We start from the raw sequence: 16030 nt of genomic DNA on the forward strand, positions 1-16030 counted from the left end.
GTCACTGCCACAGAATGACACACAATTGTTGGAGAAAAACGAATATATACAACACATATCAGGCAGGATGCTGCACCTCACACACCTGCTGTGCTTCCCGCTAGTTCCCTGTTGTGCTTTTAAATGTAACTTTGGTGATAATTGCTATTATGGTGTTCATTTCACTATCTATTATTTTTGTTAAAAAAAAAAATTAAAAAAAACTTCATATACAACAAACACAAAATAGAATATACTTTCAATTCTTGTTTGTTTTCCCCCCCATGAATTTTTCAGGGATTTAGATCAGCGGCGATCAAATTGCGACTTTGTTCCACTAAAGTAGCCCTTGGTGTTGACATTGTTGTGCGTTTTGTCGATAACTCAGGGAAGCAGCCTGGATCTAACCTTCAAATACCAGACATATCTAAAAAGACAAGACAAAAACATGACTCAAGCAACAATGAGGAAAAAGTATCGCAAGATGTGGTGGATATCATGGCTAACATGCACTTTTCCCCCTTGCTTCTTCTGTATTGTTCCTGGTTTTATTCCTAATTTATGCTTTTTTTTTTTTAAGACAAAACAAGTGGTTTGTGTGAACTAATTATGTGTTAAAAAAACAAAACAAAAAAAACGCAAAGCTGATGTGAAGCCTGATATATATATTTTTTTTTCATGGTTAGGGGGTGGGAGCAAGTTTGTGGAGTGTAGCCAAAGCTAACAACTCATGAGACACCAGGAAACCCAGCATACCCCCAAGCCCTCCATCACAACACACACACACACTACTGTGATGTCGTCCACGAACGACTCACATCATCGCACATGTACGAGTCTACTCTCTCCACTTGTTGTTGTCCTCTTGATTTGGATTTGTGATGTCGCCCATATCATTCCACATTGTTTACATCAAATGGTAGCGCATATCCTTCATTGACAAGTAAGCTAATCATATCTTGATGCAATTAATGGCAAAATGATTCATGGACTGGCCAAAGTTCTTTTTTATTCGTCGAATGCTGGGAATGAGCAAAAGGTAGTGTTGAAAGATTTTAATAGCACCACCTTTTTCCTGTCACAATTAAGGCACATGCCTGTCAAAATTATTTCTGAAATAAAGGCCTACACTGACTTGGGATGCACACTGATTGTGTCACGTAATTAGGGATGTTCGGTACCACTTTTTTTTCAGACCGATACCGATACTCAGATCCTCAGTACTCAACGAAACCGATACCAACTGCTGATACCAGTAGCACATTTTAGAAAGGAAAAAAGAAAACCAGTAGTACATTTTGACAAATAAAAAAAATCACTAAAAGATATTTTTAAACAAATATATTTCCTTTAATTTTTACAAAAAAGAACCCACCACAGTCACTCTTAAATAGTCTTAACACTCAAAATAAAACACAAAAATGCTCTTTTAGTTTAAGATTCACAATTTTGAAGTATTTCCAAACCGGTGAAGTTTTGGTGAAAAAAACGCTGCAAGCTAGCGCCAGTTACAAGCAAGGAGGACTCACTTAACGTCTTCCCCCTCTGCCATCGGTCGCTTGTACTCGTCTGCGTCACGAGTACTCGAGTACTTGAAAAAAGGCTGGTATCGCCCCGATACCAATACCTGGTATCGGTACTCGCCCATCCCTACACATAATTCTTACAGTATGTGCCACGTATAATTTCAAAACATTTGTCGGTACCGTGACCCGACCATAATGGTTCCGTGGCCCACTTTTGGGTCCCCATGCATCCACCAGTTGAGAATCACTGGTTACAGTAGGATGATTATGATTTGTTTCAATTGATGGTATATTTTAGATAAGCTAGATTTGTTTTTATAGATTGTGAGCATTTGTGATGTTTTATTTTTATAATAATTTGGCCCACCGGCTGTATTTTCACCACCACTGCTTTAAATAACACTACAAGTTATCAGGATCCTTCATAATGGTACAAACCATTGCCTCCTCACAATCATCAAGGCCATGAATGTTTACTGGTGTGAAAAACATTGAAATTAGAAAACATTTTCAAGCATAACATTGTTTAGATGTCTTTTCCACTTTCTTTTGCCAGTTCCAGCAGACAGAATATATGTGAACTGAAATTGTGGCTAGTTTATCAATCATTTAGGGCTCAAGAGTGTGTGTCAGGACACGGTGTACTGCAGAGCACAAGGTTAACTATTCCATTCCAACAGATGAATATGTGTATTTGGCACAAACAAACAAAAAGAGAGAGAAAAAGGGAATATGAGGAAATCCACGTTTGCATTGTTTTACTGCCTCCTCAAAATGAATCCGAATGCCAAAAAAACATGCTGTATAAATTTAGTACTAATATGAGTACATAGTGGCAGGATGATGATTACATGTAAATAATTGGGAGGAATTAATAGCTGTCTGGAGTTGAACTGTTTGGTTTACAACAATGCAATGTTTATGCTTGGGTGACACGCTTGTGTTGGTGTGTAGCGTCTACAAATACTGACTTATTGCTGCATTTGAGGACGGTCGAAAGTCGGATATATCCGAGTTGTTGTTTTTTTTCCCAGTTCCAACCTGAAAGCGTTCGAGGCAAATGTAAACAACCAAAATGGCGGATAGTGATAAATTGTTTTTATTTTGGTCCTCAAATCTCATTTTTACCTCTAGAGAACTTACCTTTTTGCAATTTAGCTTTATTTATTGTTTGATCTTATTTCATGAGCATTCCATACAGTTAAGAAGTTGACCGTATAATTTCATACAGCAAGATAGCGGCATACTGCCACGTACGTTGTGTTACGTGGAGTTATGTAAAATATTTATGAATGAAGAAAGCTATCTAGTTTTATACTCGAGTAAATTGTGTTTTGCCATTCAGTGTGACGTCACATTGTAGTCCGCCGGTGAAGTCGGGGTCCTTTTTTTCTTCTTCCGACATCTCAAATGGAGTTTCCGAGTTCAAGGGGGCGTTCCCGTACACACTTCCTGGTTTGAACTCGGAAAAGTCCGACTTCCGACCATCCTCGAATGCAGCATAAGATGAGCTAAAGGTCGTTTGATGTTGGGAAGTGCTACACTGGTACGTGATGTAAAGCGAACGCCCTCACCGTGACTTACTGTTTATCATACTCAAAGTGTTCAACAAAAGGCTCTCAAAAGTTGTTAACTAATGTTCCAAATGGTGTAAATAATTCCCTCTTTCTTTTTCTTTTGTTTTTTTTTTTAGATGAAAATAAAGACAAGTCATTATTCAGAACCAAAAAAAATGTCCCTCCTGTTTTCACTTCGCTTTCACTTTTTTTCACTACATACTATCAAAACAATTGTTTGCAAATATGAAAACGCCTGCTAGAAAAAAAATATCCAGTGATGTGGATTTACATCTTTTAAATAAATATTCACATGATATTTGGTACTATAGTCAAACGTGTATGACTCAATACTATAACAAGGTGCCATGAGACTTGGCAATATCATGCGAGATTTTTTTTTTTTATTGAACTTCATTATCTTTGTAGTAAGTGGATATTTTGCTTTTAGACATGCATATTTTTCAAGCCCCTTTTTATTTAAAGAGGAAGTCAACACAAAAAAAAATATTGGCAATATTATGCTCTATGCAGCCCCATTAGTCTAAATATGGTATTCTGGTTAATATTGTTAGCAGAATTAGAGTTAATAGAGTTAAGCAGGAAAATTCAGCAGTTTTCTATCAGAAGGCGGCCATTTTGCCATCACCTGCTGAGCTGTGATTGGTTGTTACCTGAGACCAAGCAACTGTGATGTCATCTTCAGTCGACCGCAAGTGGCAAAATGGCCGCCTTCTGATAGAAAAACTGCTGGATTTTGCTGCTTAGCTCATATTCTACTAACACAATATTAACCACAATACCATATTTAGACCAGTGGGGCTTCATATACAACATATTGTCAAGAAATGTTTATGGTAGACTTCCCCTTTAATAAATTAACTACAGGCACAGGCAGATAATGTATATGCAAACAGCAAAATATTTTTTCTTTAAAAAATTTTGATTTCACAAAAGGGAACATAAGTTTGACAACATCCAACTACAACTACACATAATGCTAAAAAGTGGGTGGTACGCCATATTGACAGGATGAAAACAATTTCAGAGACACATGCAAAATGCTCGGTAAAATACAATACACATCACCAATGAATGAAATGTTACGTTTTAATTACCATAAATCATGTACTGAATAAGATACATGAATACAAAATCAAGGGGAAAAAATGACCAGTTTTGCAAGGAAAAACAAGTGAATACAATATATCACAGAACTCTTGACAATGTGGGTAAATGAATTGAGTGGGTCAGCTGTAGGGGCTAGGCGGAAGTCAGCTGCGGGTCTTTACTCAGCAGCTGCAGCAGAGCCCGGATGGGCTCTGTCAGGTCATGGTTTGGTATCAGCTGGCTCGCTTCCAGCGCCATGCGTCCAAATCCCAGTGCCTGACACACGCACACACACAAAGACAAGCAGCAGCAACAGCAGCTGTCACACTCGGGAAAGAGAAAGCTGATTTATGTAATATCAGCTGCAATCCGACCCGGCCTGCTTTGCTCAGCCCACTTTTTACCCTTCAGATGACACGACCTGCTCAGCTAGTTATGTATGTTTGGTTGTTTGTTATACTAATGTACACCACTGGGATGGATGGATGGATGGATGGATGGATGGATGGATGGATGGATGGAGACAGACACACAAACAGAATTCAGGATTCAAACGTCTGTGGGGCATTCAGTGTACAGTAAAATTCGGAGCTTAATCCTCAATCTGATTGCATCACTTTTCGCTACACTATACTTTTCAAATGACAGATCCTGCACCGCAGTCCACAAATGGAGGAAAACTGTGACCGTGGCGTCTGAAGTCCCACTCGGACCAACATTGTCATCACACATTATGACTTGGAAAGGAGGAAAGTGGTCATTATAGCACAGTAGCATGTCCTCTTTTTTTTTTTTTTTTTCCCTCGGAGCAATAAGAGATGTGGAAAGAAGACTGAGACCTGTGGCACAATTGTATTCAAATACAGGGTGTCCTCGAGTTAAGGCACACTCGACCTAAGGCGTTTCGACTTTACAACGATACGCCCCGTCCACCATTTTGGCTCATCGTCCAGCATATAGCCTGCAGTGCTTTCCCCTTGTCCGCTATTTAGCCCTTAGCTAGTGCTAGCGCTTGTGCACTTGTGGGAGTATCTTTGGCTTTTTCTCCTTCTTTTTTCCCACATCATAACCCCAAAGAAGAAAGCTACGTTTTCCATCAATGTTGGTCCAGACAAAAAAAAAAAAAGCAATTACCATGAAAATGAAGCTGGACATCATAAAAAGATCGCAGAAAGGAGGCACCAACGAACATCGGAAAATACTTGGGTTTCAATCGGACAGTTGGACAGCATCTTATTTTTTTATTTTAATGTATTTTTGATTTTTTTATGCAAATTATTTTGGATGTAAATATTGACTTTAATGGGGAAATTCGACTCGTAGGCACGAACTCTGATGTAACTCAAGGACTCCCTGTAACTATTTCTTCAATCGTGTGTGTGGGTGTGTTTTAATAACATTTATTTAAAAAAAATAAAAATTTATAAAAAAAAAAATTAAAAAAACTTTCCCAACCCTTTTGGTCACATACATGCCAGCATTTTGTTGGAGTGGGTGCACCCCTTCATCCCTATACACGCCTTTGAAACAAAGTAGCTTGTAGGGTTGCAAAATTCTGGGGATTTTCAATGTTGGAAAAGTTGTGACTTTATGCAAATTAATGGGAATTTATGGAAATAAACAAGACATTTGCAAAATTGAAGGTTGGCTGTAGGGATCTTAAATATTGTTCACAAAATTCAATTTAAGCATCATCAGTTAAACTTTTTATATATGCTGATGATATAGTCAGCACAATAAATATACTATAATTTCTTAGGTCTCAAATTTAATTATTGCCTAAGCTTGAAGCCCGGAAGAAAAACAGAATAGTCCTGAAAATGTCACACACGTGACGGGAGAATGACTCAGCAAGCTTTGCATATGCCACCACTTGAGTGAAGAGCAAAATAAAATGGAGCAATTAATAAAAGTAGTGTAGTGCCCTCGCTTTTGGGTTGAAGAGATCAATCGATTTCACATGGATGTTGACTAATAACAAAACAATATGTTTTACCTTACTCTTAAATTACCCTAAATTCCCAGTAAATCACACTAAAGCAAAGTGTGTAATAGCCAACAAACACATAAGTGTAGGTGTTCTATTTGTGTGGCTGGCATCTATCCTTACGTGCAAGATGTACCAGACACTACTTAAGCTTAATGGCAAATTAGAAATGCAGACAAGGTTTTCTAAGGTGTAAACGTCAGCTGACCGGTCAAGACACTTCTAACGTGTGCTGAGCTCTGTGGACGTCCTCATTTAGCAGACAAACAATTTCCTTCCTACGTCACTGGACACTTAAATCGGTACAACTACAATCTAATGAAAGCCAATTCAAAAGCGAATTCATCCATCCATCCATTTTCTTGACCGCTTATTCCTCACAAGGGTCGCGGGGGCTGCTGGCGCCTATCTCAGCTGGCTCTGGGCAGTAGGCGGGGGACACCCTGGACTGGTTGCCAACCAATCGCAGGGCACACAGAGACGAACAACCATCCACACTCACACGCACACCTAGGGACAATTCGGAGCGCCCAATTAACCTGCCATGCATGTCTTTGGAATGTGGGAGGAGACCGGAGTACCCGGAGAAGACCCACGCGGTCACGGGGAGAACATGCAAACTCCACCCAGGAAGGTCCGAGCCTGGACTCGAACCGGAGACCTCAGAACTGGGAAGCGGACGTGCTAAAAAGCGAATTCAATCTCAATAAATTTGAATATTTTGGATACAATTTATTTCAGCAACTGAATTCAAGAAATGCAACTCACATGATTTATGTTTGCATTTGCATGACTCATTTTGTTAGGATTCTAGCTTGCAGTTACAAAAACATTCAACAACTTCATGGAATGTTCCATGTCAATAAACAACTAAATCAAAACTAAAATATTCAAATAAACTCTCTGTACCACAACAATAATAATAATAATAATAATAATAATAATAATAATAATAATAATAATAATAATAATAATAATAAAAGAGTGTACCCAACGTGCACATCACAGTGCAGCTTCGACTAAATCCCCACTTCATCTTAAAGCTTTAACAATCACAGATAATCTCACATGGAGACGGCCGAGTAAGGAAGTACGCCACGGGGTAAATAGGACACTGTGTCACTGTGTTAGTAGTATGTTGACTCCCGCTAACCTTGGCAGGCGACTCACCTTGGTGGCATCCCCACCCAGGAAGGAGAGCATGGCCAAGGAGTGGGCAACCAGAGCCACGTGAGCGGGTTCATTTCGGCTTTCGTGCTGCTCAAACACTAAAATGGTCCTCAGAATTTTGTCCACTTCCACTTGCTGACCTTTATCTGGTTATAAAGGAAGGATGATAGAGATTCACTTTAGCATTGTACACCATATATATATATATATATATATATATGTATGTATCTTTAAAAAAATCATATATGTTTCATATTGGTGGGGGGGTTCCCCTTTGGGCCTTGAGCTGTGCTCTTGTGTGAAGCATCCACTGGTATGGCAGCTAATAAGCTTAGCGTCATACAGTATGTAGGACAGCAACTGTGACAGAGGCTAGTAGCACGGATGCCGCACAGCCGAAGATGTGTCAGCGGCGGTCTCGTAGCATGCGTGCCGTGAAGCTGCTAAGCTTTAGCCTTCCGGTTGCACAGCAAGTCGGCTCAGCTAAATTTAGTCCTGTTGACCTTCTTTTTCAGTGATACGTCAATGAAGTTGGTTAGCAAGAGGAGTGTCGTTATTGTGATGTCGTATGCCGAATTTCATTGGCCGTGTATGGATCCAATTTGTGTGTTATTCACAACTTAAGTATCTGTTTTTCTCTAGTTTGCATCACGTAGCATTATTTCAAGCTATTTTTATTTCTTAATTATGTGAATTCTATATTTAATACAGAGCAGTTTAATTACTTTTTTTTTTTTTTTGCCACATATCCTCTATGGCTCCCAGCTGACTTTTGGGCGTAATGGTAGTCAGTCCACATACAGACAAACAAAACAACCACTCACATGTACGAACAATTTTCCCACTTCAATGAGCCATCTACAGAACCTATTTGACAAAACATGAGTAAATAAATGTTGTCTTAACTCATATGAGCATCGTTGACGCACCAAATGAAGGCTCCAGCATGTCGGGGTTCTTCTGTAAAATTTGGATGTGGCTCTGCAGGAGTTTGGCCAGGTGAGAGTGCCAAGTCTCTGCCACCTAAGGAGAAACATTCGGATTTACTTGTAAGGTAAATGAACAGAATTTGATCATATTTGGCTTATATATCACCTCTGTGTACAAGGAATGAACAATAGAAGGCTCCCCCTTTTTGACAAACACATCAGCCATGAGGAAGTAACCGCCACACAACACGGTGCTGTCCAGGCCGTACTCCTCACTAGCAAAATAGATCTTAAAAACATGTCAGACATAAAGCTTCACATGAAAAGGATGGAACATGTGCATCGACTGAGTTTACACGACACGCACATCGTTTGCAAAGTGAAAAAGAGCTGCCTCAAAGTGACCCGTAGCCGTGTGGAGGCAGCCCATGCTCCTGTGCAGCCGGTGGTGGACAGAATAGCCACATTCCGGACTCTTCAACACCGCCCACTCCGCTTGGGACAGGAGCTCCGCCACCAGGGCCACATTACCCATGCCTGAGTGGCACAATCACACAAATACAAACGTGGCGTATAAGACGAGAGACGAGCAGGGGTGGCACTCCTCACCCATGTTGGCATCAGCTAGCAGCAGGTAAGCAGGCACCAGCTGGACGGTGTTGGGGCCGTACACGTCGACGGAACAGCGCAGGCAGGCCTGGGCGGCAGGCACAGCCTCTTCGTGCTTCCCCTCAGACAGCTTGCTCTCCGCCACCAACCTACAAATCTCAATCAGCTCTTTCTGCACAGGAGATACAATTCAATTTATCATCCATCAAGTTATTTTATAGTACTCATTCGGGTGCCGGGTGAGCAAGGGCCTGTTCCAGCTGACTTTTGGACGAGAGGCATGTACCTCTTTGGTTGGTCGGCAGCCTATCGCACACGCTAAGGACAAACAAGAATTTGACGGTACTCTAATTCATTTGAGACACTGAGAACTCGATTGGGCTCAATCAATTTTTGTCATTTTGCAAGATAGCGAAGTAAAGTTTTATATGTGGCAATGATTGCTTCTTTTGGGTACTTACTTTTGCAGGAATTGTGTTTCTTTTTGTTGGAGTTAATATCATTAATACATTTTTTTTTCGTTACTTTTGAGTGTATCAATATGAGTTTTAAATGTAAGTATTTGGTCTAACTAGATGCCCAAATACTTGGATTTTGTGACTCGTGTAGGTGACTTTTTCAAACAATTCCTCTAACATATTTATCTACCTTAAGAAGTAGTTTCAGGTTAAGAAGTGACTGCTGGAGTCACTACAGTAGTAATCACTACACTATAATGTCGTGTGTCAAAATATTGTTGTGATAGCAGAGTTTGTGGTAGTACATAACTGTATCTTCTGCATCGAAATGAGCTTTAAAGTCTTTCATGGAGAATGTTATGGTCGTAAACAGGTCTGGTACAGCTCGTGGGAGACAGAGCGATACAAGTCAACCTCACTTCAGCTCAAGTTATGAAAGGAGGCAGCCACCATAAACCTTTTGTCAGTGTTTATCACATCCATTCATTATCTCTCATTTAATTTAATTTGCAGAGTAAGCAGTACGACCGCAGAAAATGGATAGATGGATTTTAGCATAAGGTTGAGACCGAGAAAAAAAAAAAAAAAAAAAGTGAAAGCAATAGAAGGTGGCCTGAATACATTTTGATTGCATTGAGAACAGGTTTTCTATTTAAAGAAAAAAAAAACTGTTGATAGTACAGCATGATTACTTCAACAGTCTGAGATTGGCTGGCGACTAGTTCAGGGTGTATCCTGACTCTTACTGGTTGGTGGGATAGGCTCCAGCACACCAGCGACCCTAGTGAGGATAACTGGTTCAGAGAATAGAAGGATATTTAAGTTCAACAGTACATACGGACAAGACAACGCGCACAAAGTGTGTTTTAATTCATTTGCTCCCAAAAATATATAAATATGTTCTATTTTAAATGTTTTATGTGTCCCAAAGACATATTTATTTATTTATTTATTTATTTATTTATTTATATGTTTATGGGGTTTTTATGCTAGAGCATAGAGAAAAAAGGCTTTGATGCAGCCTTTCTCCTGCAGAGAACAGTTGAAGCAATGGTAGTTATTACAAAAACTGCCAGCAGGTGGCAGCAGATTATACGCGATCAACCAGGGCCATGTTAAAACAAGCTGATTTCACCACAGTTCTAAGCAGATTTGGGAATAATGATGAAACTTGCTATATTCTAATGCTAATTGCTGCAAGATGGAAAATGATAGAAATACACATTTTTTTTCCTGATGAAAGAATCTTTCTTATGGTATATAATCTTTATTTTGGTAGGTTCCATGTTTTTATAACAACACAATATTTTGTGCCCCTTGCAAAATCAGACAAAATCCAGTAAAACAGCCAGGAGCAAAGGGAGTTGCTACAGTAAAAATGGCTGGGAGTGAAATTAATGTTGGCTGCTGCAGGAGTGCTAAATAAATAAATAAATAAATAAATAAATAAAATCTTACAGACAAGCTGTCACAAAAATGTTCAACTTTTCAAGCTGATTTCATTTCTTTCTCAACACAAATTTGAGCTGGCTCACAAATCAACCAAAACAAAAGAAAATCTTCAGGATTGCAAATATAATAAAACCAATGTATAATAATATACTTTACCAATTGTTCTATTTTTGAGGGTAATTAAAACAAATATTACGAACAATGGAAATCACATTATAGTATTAAAATGTATGATTTGTGTTATAAAGTGTCTACCTACAGGTGTATGAACCATCAAAGAAATATCAACAATGATTTGTGCAATGACCTTACAACTTTCACTAATTGGTAAACAGAAAATTCAAGAGAAAGTAGTGAGGAGACATTTACTGGTTCCACAGTACTGGACAGAGGTGAAGAAAAGCGTGTGTGCATGATTTTTAAACTCTACAGTGATCTTACTGTAGCCTGTAGGGAAAAACAGAAAACTAATTTCTGGCAGGAGATACCACATTTTTCATGGCCGAGGGATGTAATACTTTTACTTGGCATCAGATCACATTCCAAGGTGCATGTTATGGCCTCACCGTTTTGAGTAGATTTTCAATGCGGCGGGCACGCTGCATACTAAAAAGCGATGGGGTGCGAATGGGAACGAGCAACTGGCATATCCTCTTGTGGATTCCAATCCAGTCAGATTGCTGGTGCTCCTCATCACTGTCGAGTGAAAGAAAACCAGGAGAGGAGACCTGCAGGTTAGGGTTGTACAACATGACTCAAGGTTCATTTTAAAGAGGGAGATTGCGGTTTTTAGCTTTGCCTCAATAATCGCTCTCCCCCAACCTCCTCAAATGACTCGAGCTGCAAACCTCACTATGTCTATTCATATGGGCATGCATTTATGAAGGTGCAGGTGGATTTTTCAAAATAGTCAGAAAATCTCCTGAAGCCCAACTAATACGTTAGCGAGAGGCTGCAGGTGCATGCCGGTGACCGAAGTGTGCTCGAGTGCGAGGCAAATGATTAAGACTTTATAGGCCATGCCTTCGATTTCTTCATCGGACATGGTGCACACAAACTGCAAACTCCCCTTTTAACTCTCCTCAAATGACTTGAAACCAGGGCTCTATTTTCATACACAGCACATGTGCCCTCTGGCGTAAAAATGGGATTTTCCTGCGGATTCAAGCCCTATTGAGCATTTTGGGGAATTCAGCAGGCTGGTATGCGCCATGCTGGGCAACCAGATTCGGGTAGTTTGTAGTGGTGTAACAGGATATTTGGTGAATTATAGGACACTTTACAAACCCTATTTTTAATTAAATTAGCCAATATTTAGGCCCTGTGTCAAGCAAGTGATATATCCATCCATCCATCTTCTTGACCGCTTATTCCTCACAAGGGTCGCGAGGGGTGCTGGCGCCTATCTCAGCTGGCTCTGGGCAGTAGGCGGGGGACACCCTGGAATATATATATATATATATATATATATATATATATATATATATATATATATATATATATATATATATATATATATATATATATATATATATACATATATATATATATACTGTATATATATATACACTGTATATATATATATACTGTGCTCCGGCCTTCCTGGGTGGAGTTTGCATGTTCTCCCCGTGCCCGCGTGGGTCTTCTCCGGGTTCTCCGGTCTCCTCCCACATTCCAAAGACATGCATGGCAGGTTAATTGGGCGCTCTGAATTGTCCCTAGGTGTGCGTGTGAGTGTGGATGGTTGTTCGTCTCTGTGTGCCCTGCGATTGGTTGGCAACCAGTCCAGGGTGTCCCCCGCCTACTGCCCAGAGCCAGCTGAGATAGGCGCCAGCAGCCCCCGCGACCCTTGTGAGGAGTAAGCGGTCAAGAAAATGGATGGATGGATGGACAACCAGGATATGGAACAGGAAAGCAGGTGGCAGAACTGACTGAAATGAGATGATAACAAAAGATTAACTTGGTTGTTAAAATGACATTTGCTGGGACACCTGACTTCATACAAAAAAAACAAAAAAAAACGCTATTAAAGATTTTGCATAAAATGTCCCCTTCAAGAGTCCCGAAGTATGAGTCACCGAGTCATTTTTAGATGTATCATCATAGTAAATTGCATGCTTTTGCCGAACGGCTGCTGTAATTTTCTTCAGACTGCTGCAACTAGCCTTGGCATCTCGTGTTTCTTTCCACTGGCGGAGCACATGGGCTGCGGTCTTTGTGCCGGAGACAGAAGAAGAAGCCAGCAGGCAAAATACTTTAGCCACGTCACATCCAAAAGTAACTCCTAATCTGCCCTAACAAGGGCAATGCAGTTTAACTTAAACAATGTCAAATGGGATAGAACTGTGAATCACTGAAAAGTCTCAAGAGTTCATCCTTCAAGGTAAACTTGAAAAACATCGAGATGCGGCATGCAGCATACTTATTCAACACTGCATTCACAACAGGAAACACTGATAATTCATAACAGGCCCAGTCAAAACTGAATACTATCTTTGCAATAGCAACGTTTGCTGACAGCACTCAAGACTGTGCAGGTGTCCTCCATCTGTGGTACTGGCAGACTTGATGTAAACTCAGCATACAATAGAATATTTATTTGGGTCATAGTTGTAAAAATAAGGACAGAAAGTTTGTGCTACTGACAAGCCTGAGGCACACATAAAGTGGAAAAGTAATTACAGCTCTGTCATTTCCAAGCTAAATATAAAAACAATGCGTAGCTATAAAGCATTTCATCACTGTCCACAGCGTGTGTTTGAGTTTGGTGTGGTGTGATGCGTTCACTGCATATTAGTAGCAAGTAATTTTTTTAGGTATCTCTGTACTATATTTGAAAGCAATACTTTCTACTCATGTGTTCTCAAATAGGCTTGTTTTTAACCTCCTTTTGTGAAATTTGACCTCTGTGTTTGGTCCATCACAGCAGTGGATACAGGAAACACTCCAGGGCATCATAACAACTGGCTACAACTCAAGCAGGGGTGGGGCACGAAGGTCCCACTTAAGTTTTTATATCCTCCAAAGGGCAACAGTAAATCTTTGAAAAAATATGACGCAATGATCCAACAAATTACTATTATGACTGAGTTATAGGGTTAAATGTTTGTGCTTTTCATAACACTTTTATTTGTAGAATTGCCAACGTTGTACAAGTCCGAACAAATACACAAAGCTCTGACCTCACACATGTATTTACATGTTCGCATTTAATTTGTTTATGGTCAGACTTTTACATTCGGGTGTGGTGTTGGCCAGCATAAAACTCAGCGAGGCAAGCAGTCACATGAATAACAAAAAAATGTGCTAATTTCATTTCCAGTTGTTTTCTGGCAACGACAGTCACATGACGCGAAGGTCTCCACGTGGACAACACTGCCACCTAGTGTCACAAACCCTAGGGTGCCTGTGGCGTCAGTCTTGCAATGTAACGAAGTAGATCATTTTATTTTTATTTATTTTGTATTTATTTTTTTATTGTTTATTTTTACTGTCCAGTGCATGTCCCCTAATCGTCTTCGTTACGTTACTTACACAATCAGCCTGAGCTGGAAGCACAGAGCAGAATAATTCATTGTGTCTTTAACTGCGTCACATAAGTAAACTAACTAAATAAAAATACGATCAAAACATTAGAAAAATTCCAACCACTCTCTAAAGATATTTTCTGAATTTGTACTCGTGTCGCTTTCAGGCACTATATGTCGTGATGATGTTCGGATAGTTGCTGGTCTTACCAGTAGAAGGTGACTCGACACCTGGCGCATTGCAAGTATGCTCGTTTCTGACATAGTTCACACAACTTTTCGGTTCTTTTGGGCAAGGCGAGGGGGATGATCTCGGTCGAAGGTAGGACGTCTTGCGTTTTGGACTCCATGATTCGTTCAGGACCCCAAAACACGTCCGCACATCAACAATTTAGAGATCCCCGAGTTCAACCTAAATTTCCGAAATGAACTAGGGAAATGGTTAATGCGATGTCGAATTATATTCCTTTTGTTTATGATGCCGGTTTGTGTTAGCGGCTTTATCTGCTTCAGTGAATCCACAATGCTGTCGTGTTTGACGTCATCACAATATGCGTGTTCTTTGTTGTGTATTTGAACAGGCCACCAATGCGCGCGTTGTCTGAGGTCGTCGTGGTAACGATCAACACTCCTCAACACTTTATTGTGTCACTGTCTGATTCTGGTTTCCTGCTCCAACTGATGCTTTCTCCCTCTGTTGTCCTACTCCATTTTCCTTCTTCTTCTTCTTAATAATATCCATCCATCCATCCATCCATCCATCCATCCATCCATTTTCTTGACCGCTTATTCCTCACAACAAGGGGGGGTGGGGGGGGGGGTGCTGGAGCCTATCTCAGCTGGCTCTGGGCAGGAGGCAGGGGACACCCTGGACTGGTTGCCAGCCAATCGCAGGGCACACAGAGACGAACAACCACTCATACTCACAATCACACCTAGGGACAATTCGGAGCGCCCAAATCAACCTGCCGTGCATGTCTTTGGAATGTGGGAGGAGACCGGAGTACCCGGAGAAGACCCACACAGGCAGAACATGCAAACTCCACCCAGGAACTCAAGTCCTCAGTACTGAGAGGCGGACGTGCTAACCACTCATCCACCGTGCCCTTCATAATAATAATAATAATAATAATAATAATAATAATAATAATAATAATAATAATAATAATAATAATGATGATGATGATGATGATGATGATGATGATGATGATGATGATGATGATAATAATAATAATAATAATAATAATAATAATAACTTACAGTATAAATTTCATAGATTTGCATGGAATCTGAGAATGACTACGATGTTTTATGTACCACTCTGCTAGCATCGTTACATTTTTTCCCCTATCCATTATGTCTAGAAATTGTATTATTCCTTCTTGTGATTATATCAAAATGAGCTTATTCTATATTTACTTTGGGCCTTAACTGTGGTGATGCATCGTCAAAAGGAAACACTAACGACATTATGTTTCTTTGAACGATATTTATTATCCATCCATTTTCTTGACCGCTTATTCCTCACAAGGGTCGCGGGGGCTGCTGGCGCCTATCTCAGCTGGCTCTGGGCAGTAGGCGGGGGACACCCTGAACTGGTTGCCAACCAATTGCAGGGCACACAGAGACGAACAACCATCCACACTCACACGCACACCTAGGGGCAATTCAGAGCGCCCAATTAACCTGCCATGCATGTCTTTGGAATGTGGGAGGAGACCGGAGTA

The 16030-nt window shown here is 40.2% G+C and overlaps 1 protein-coding gene across 1 annotated transcript; it reads right to left on the minus strand.

The window, feature by feature from the left end:
• Nucleotides 1–4153: 4153 nt before the first annotated feature.
• On the minus strand, nt 4154–14820 carry zmynd12 (zinc finger, MYND-type containing 12). The gene is made up of 8 exons (XM_077514616.1): nt 14514–14820; nt 11343–11472; nt 8867–9038; nt 8625–8794; nt 8424–8546; nt 8258–8351; nt 7329–7474; nt 4154–4447 (listed from the first exon to the last, which is right to left on the minus strand). Exons 1-8 carry the CDS (start codon nt 14651–14653, stop codon nt 4325–4327), a joined length of 1098 nt encoding a protein of 365 aa, XP_077370742.1. The 5' UTR covers nt 14654–14820; the 3' UTR covers nt 4154–4324.
• Between the last annotated feature and the right edge of the window lie 1210 nt (nt 14821–16030).

This window comes from Festucalex cinctus, chromosome 2 (assembly GCF_051991245.1).
Source record: "Festucalex cinctus isolate MCC-2025b chromosome 2, RoL_Fcin_1.0, whole genome shotgun sequence".
In the NCBI taxonomy this organism is placed as follows: Eukaryota; Metazoa; Chordata; class Actinopteri; order Syngnathiformes; family Syngnathidae; genus Festucalex; species Festucalex cinctus.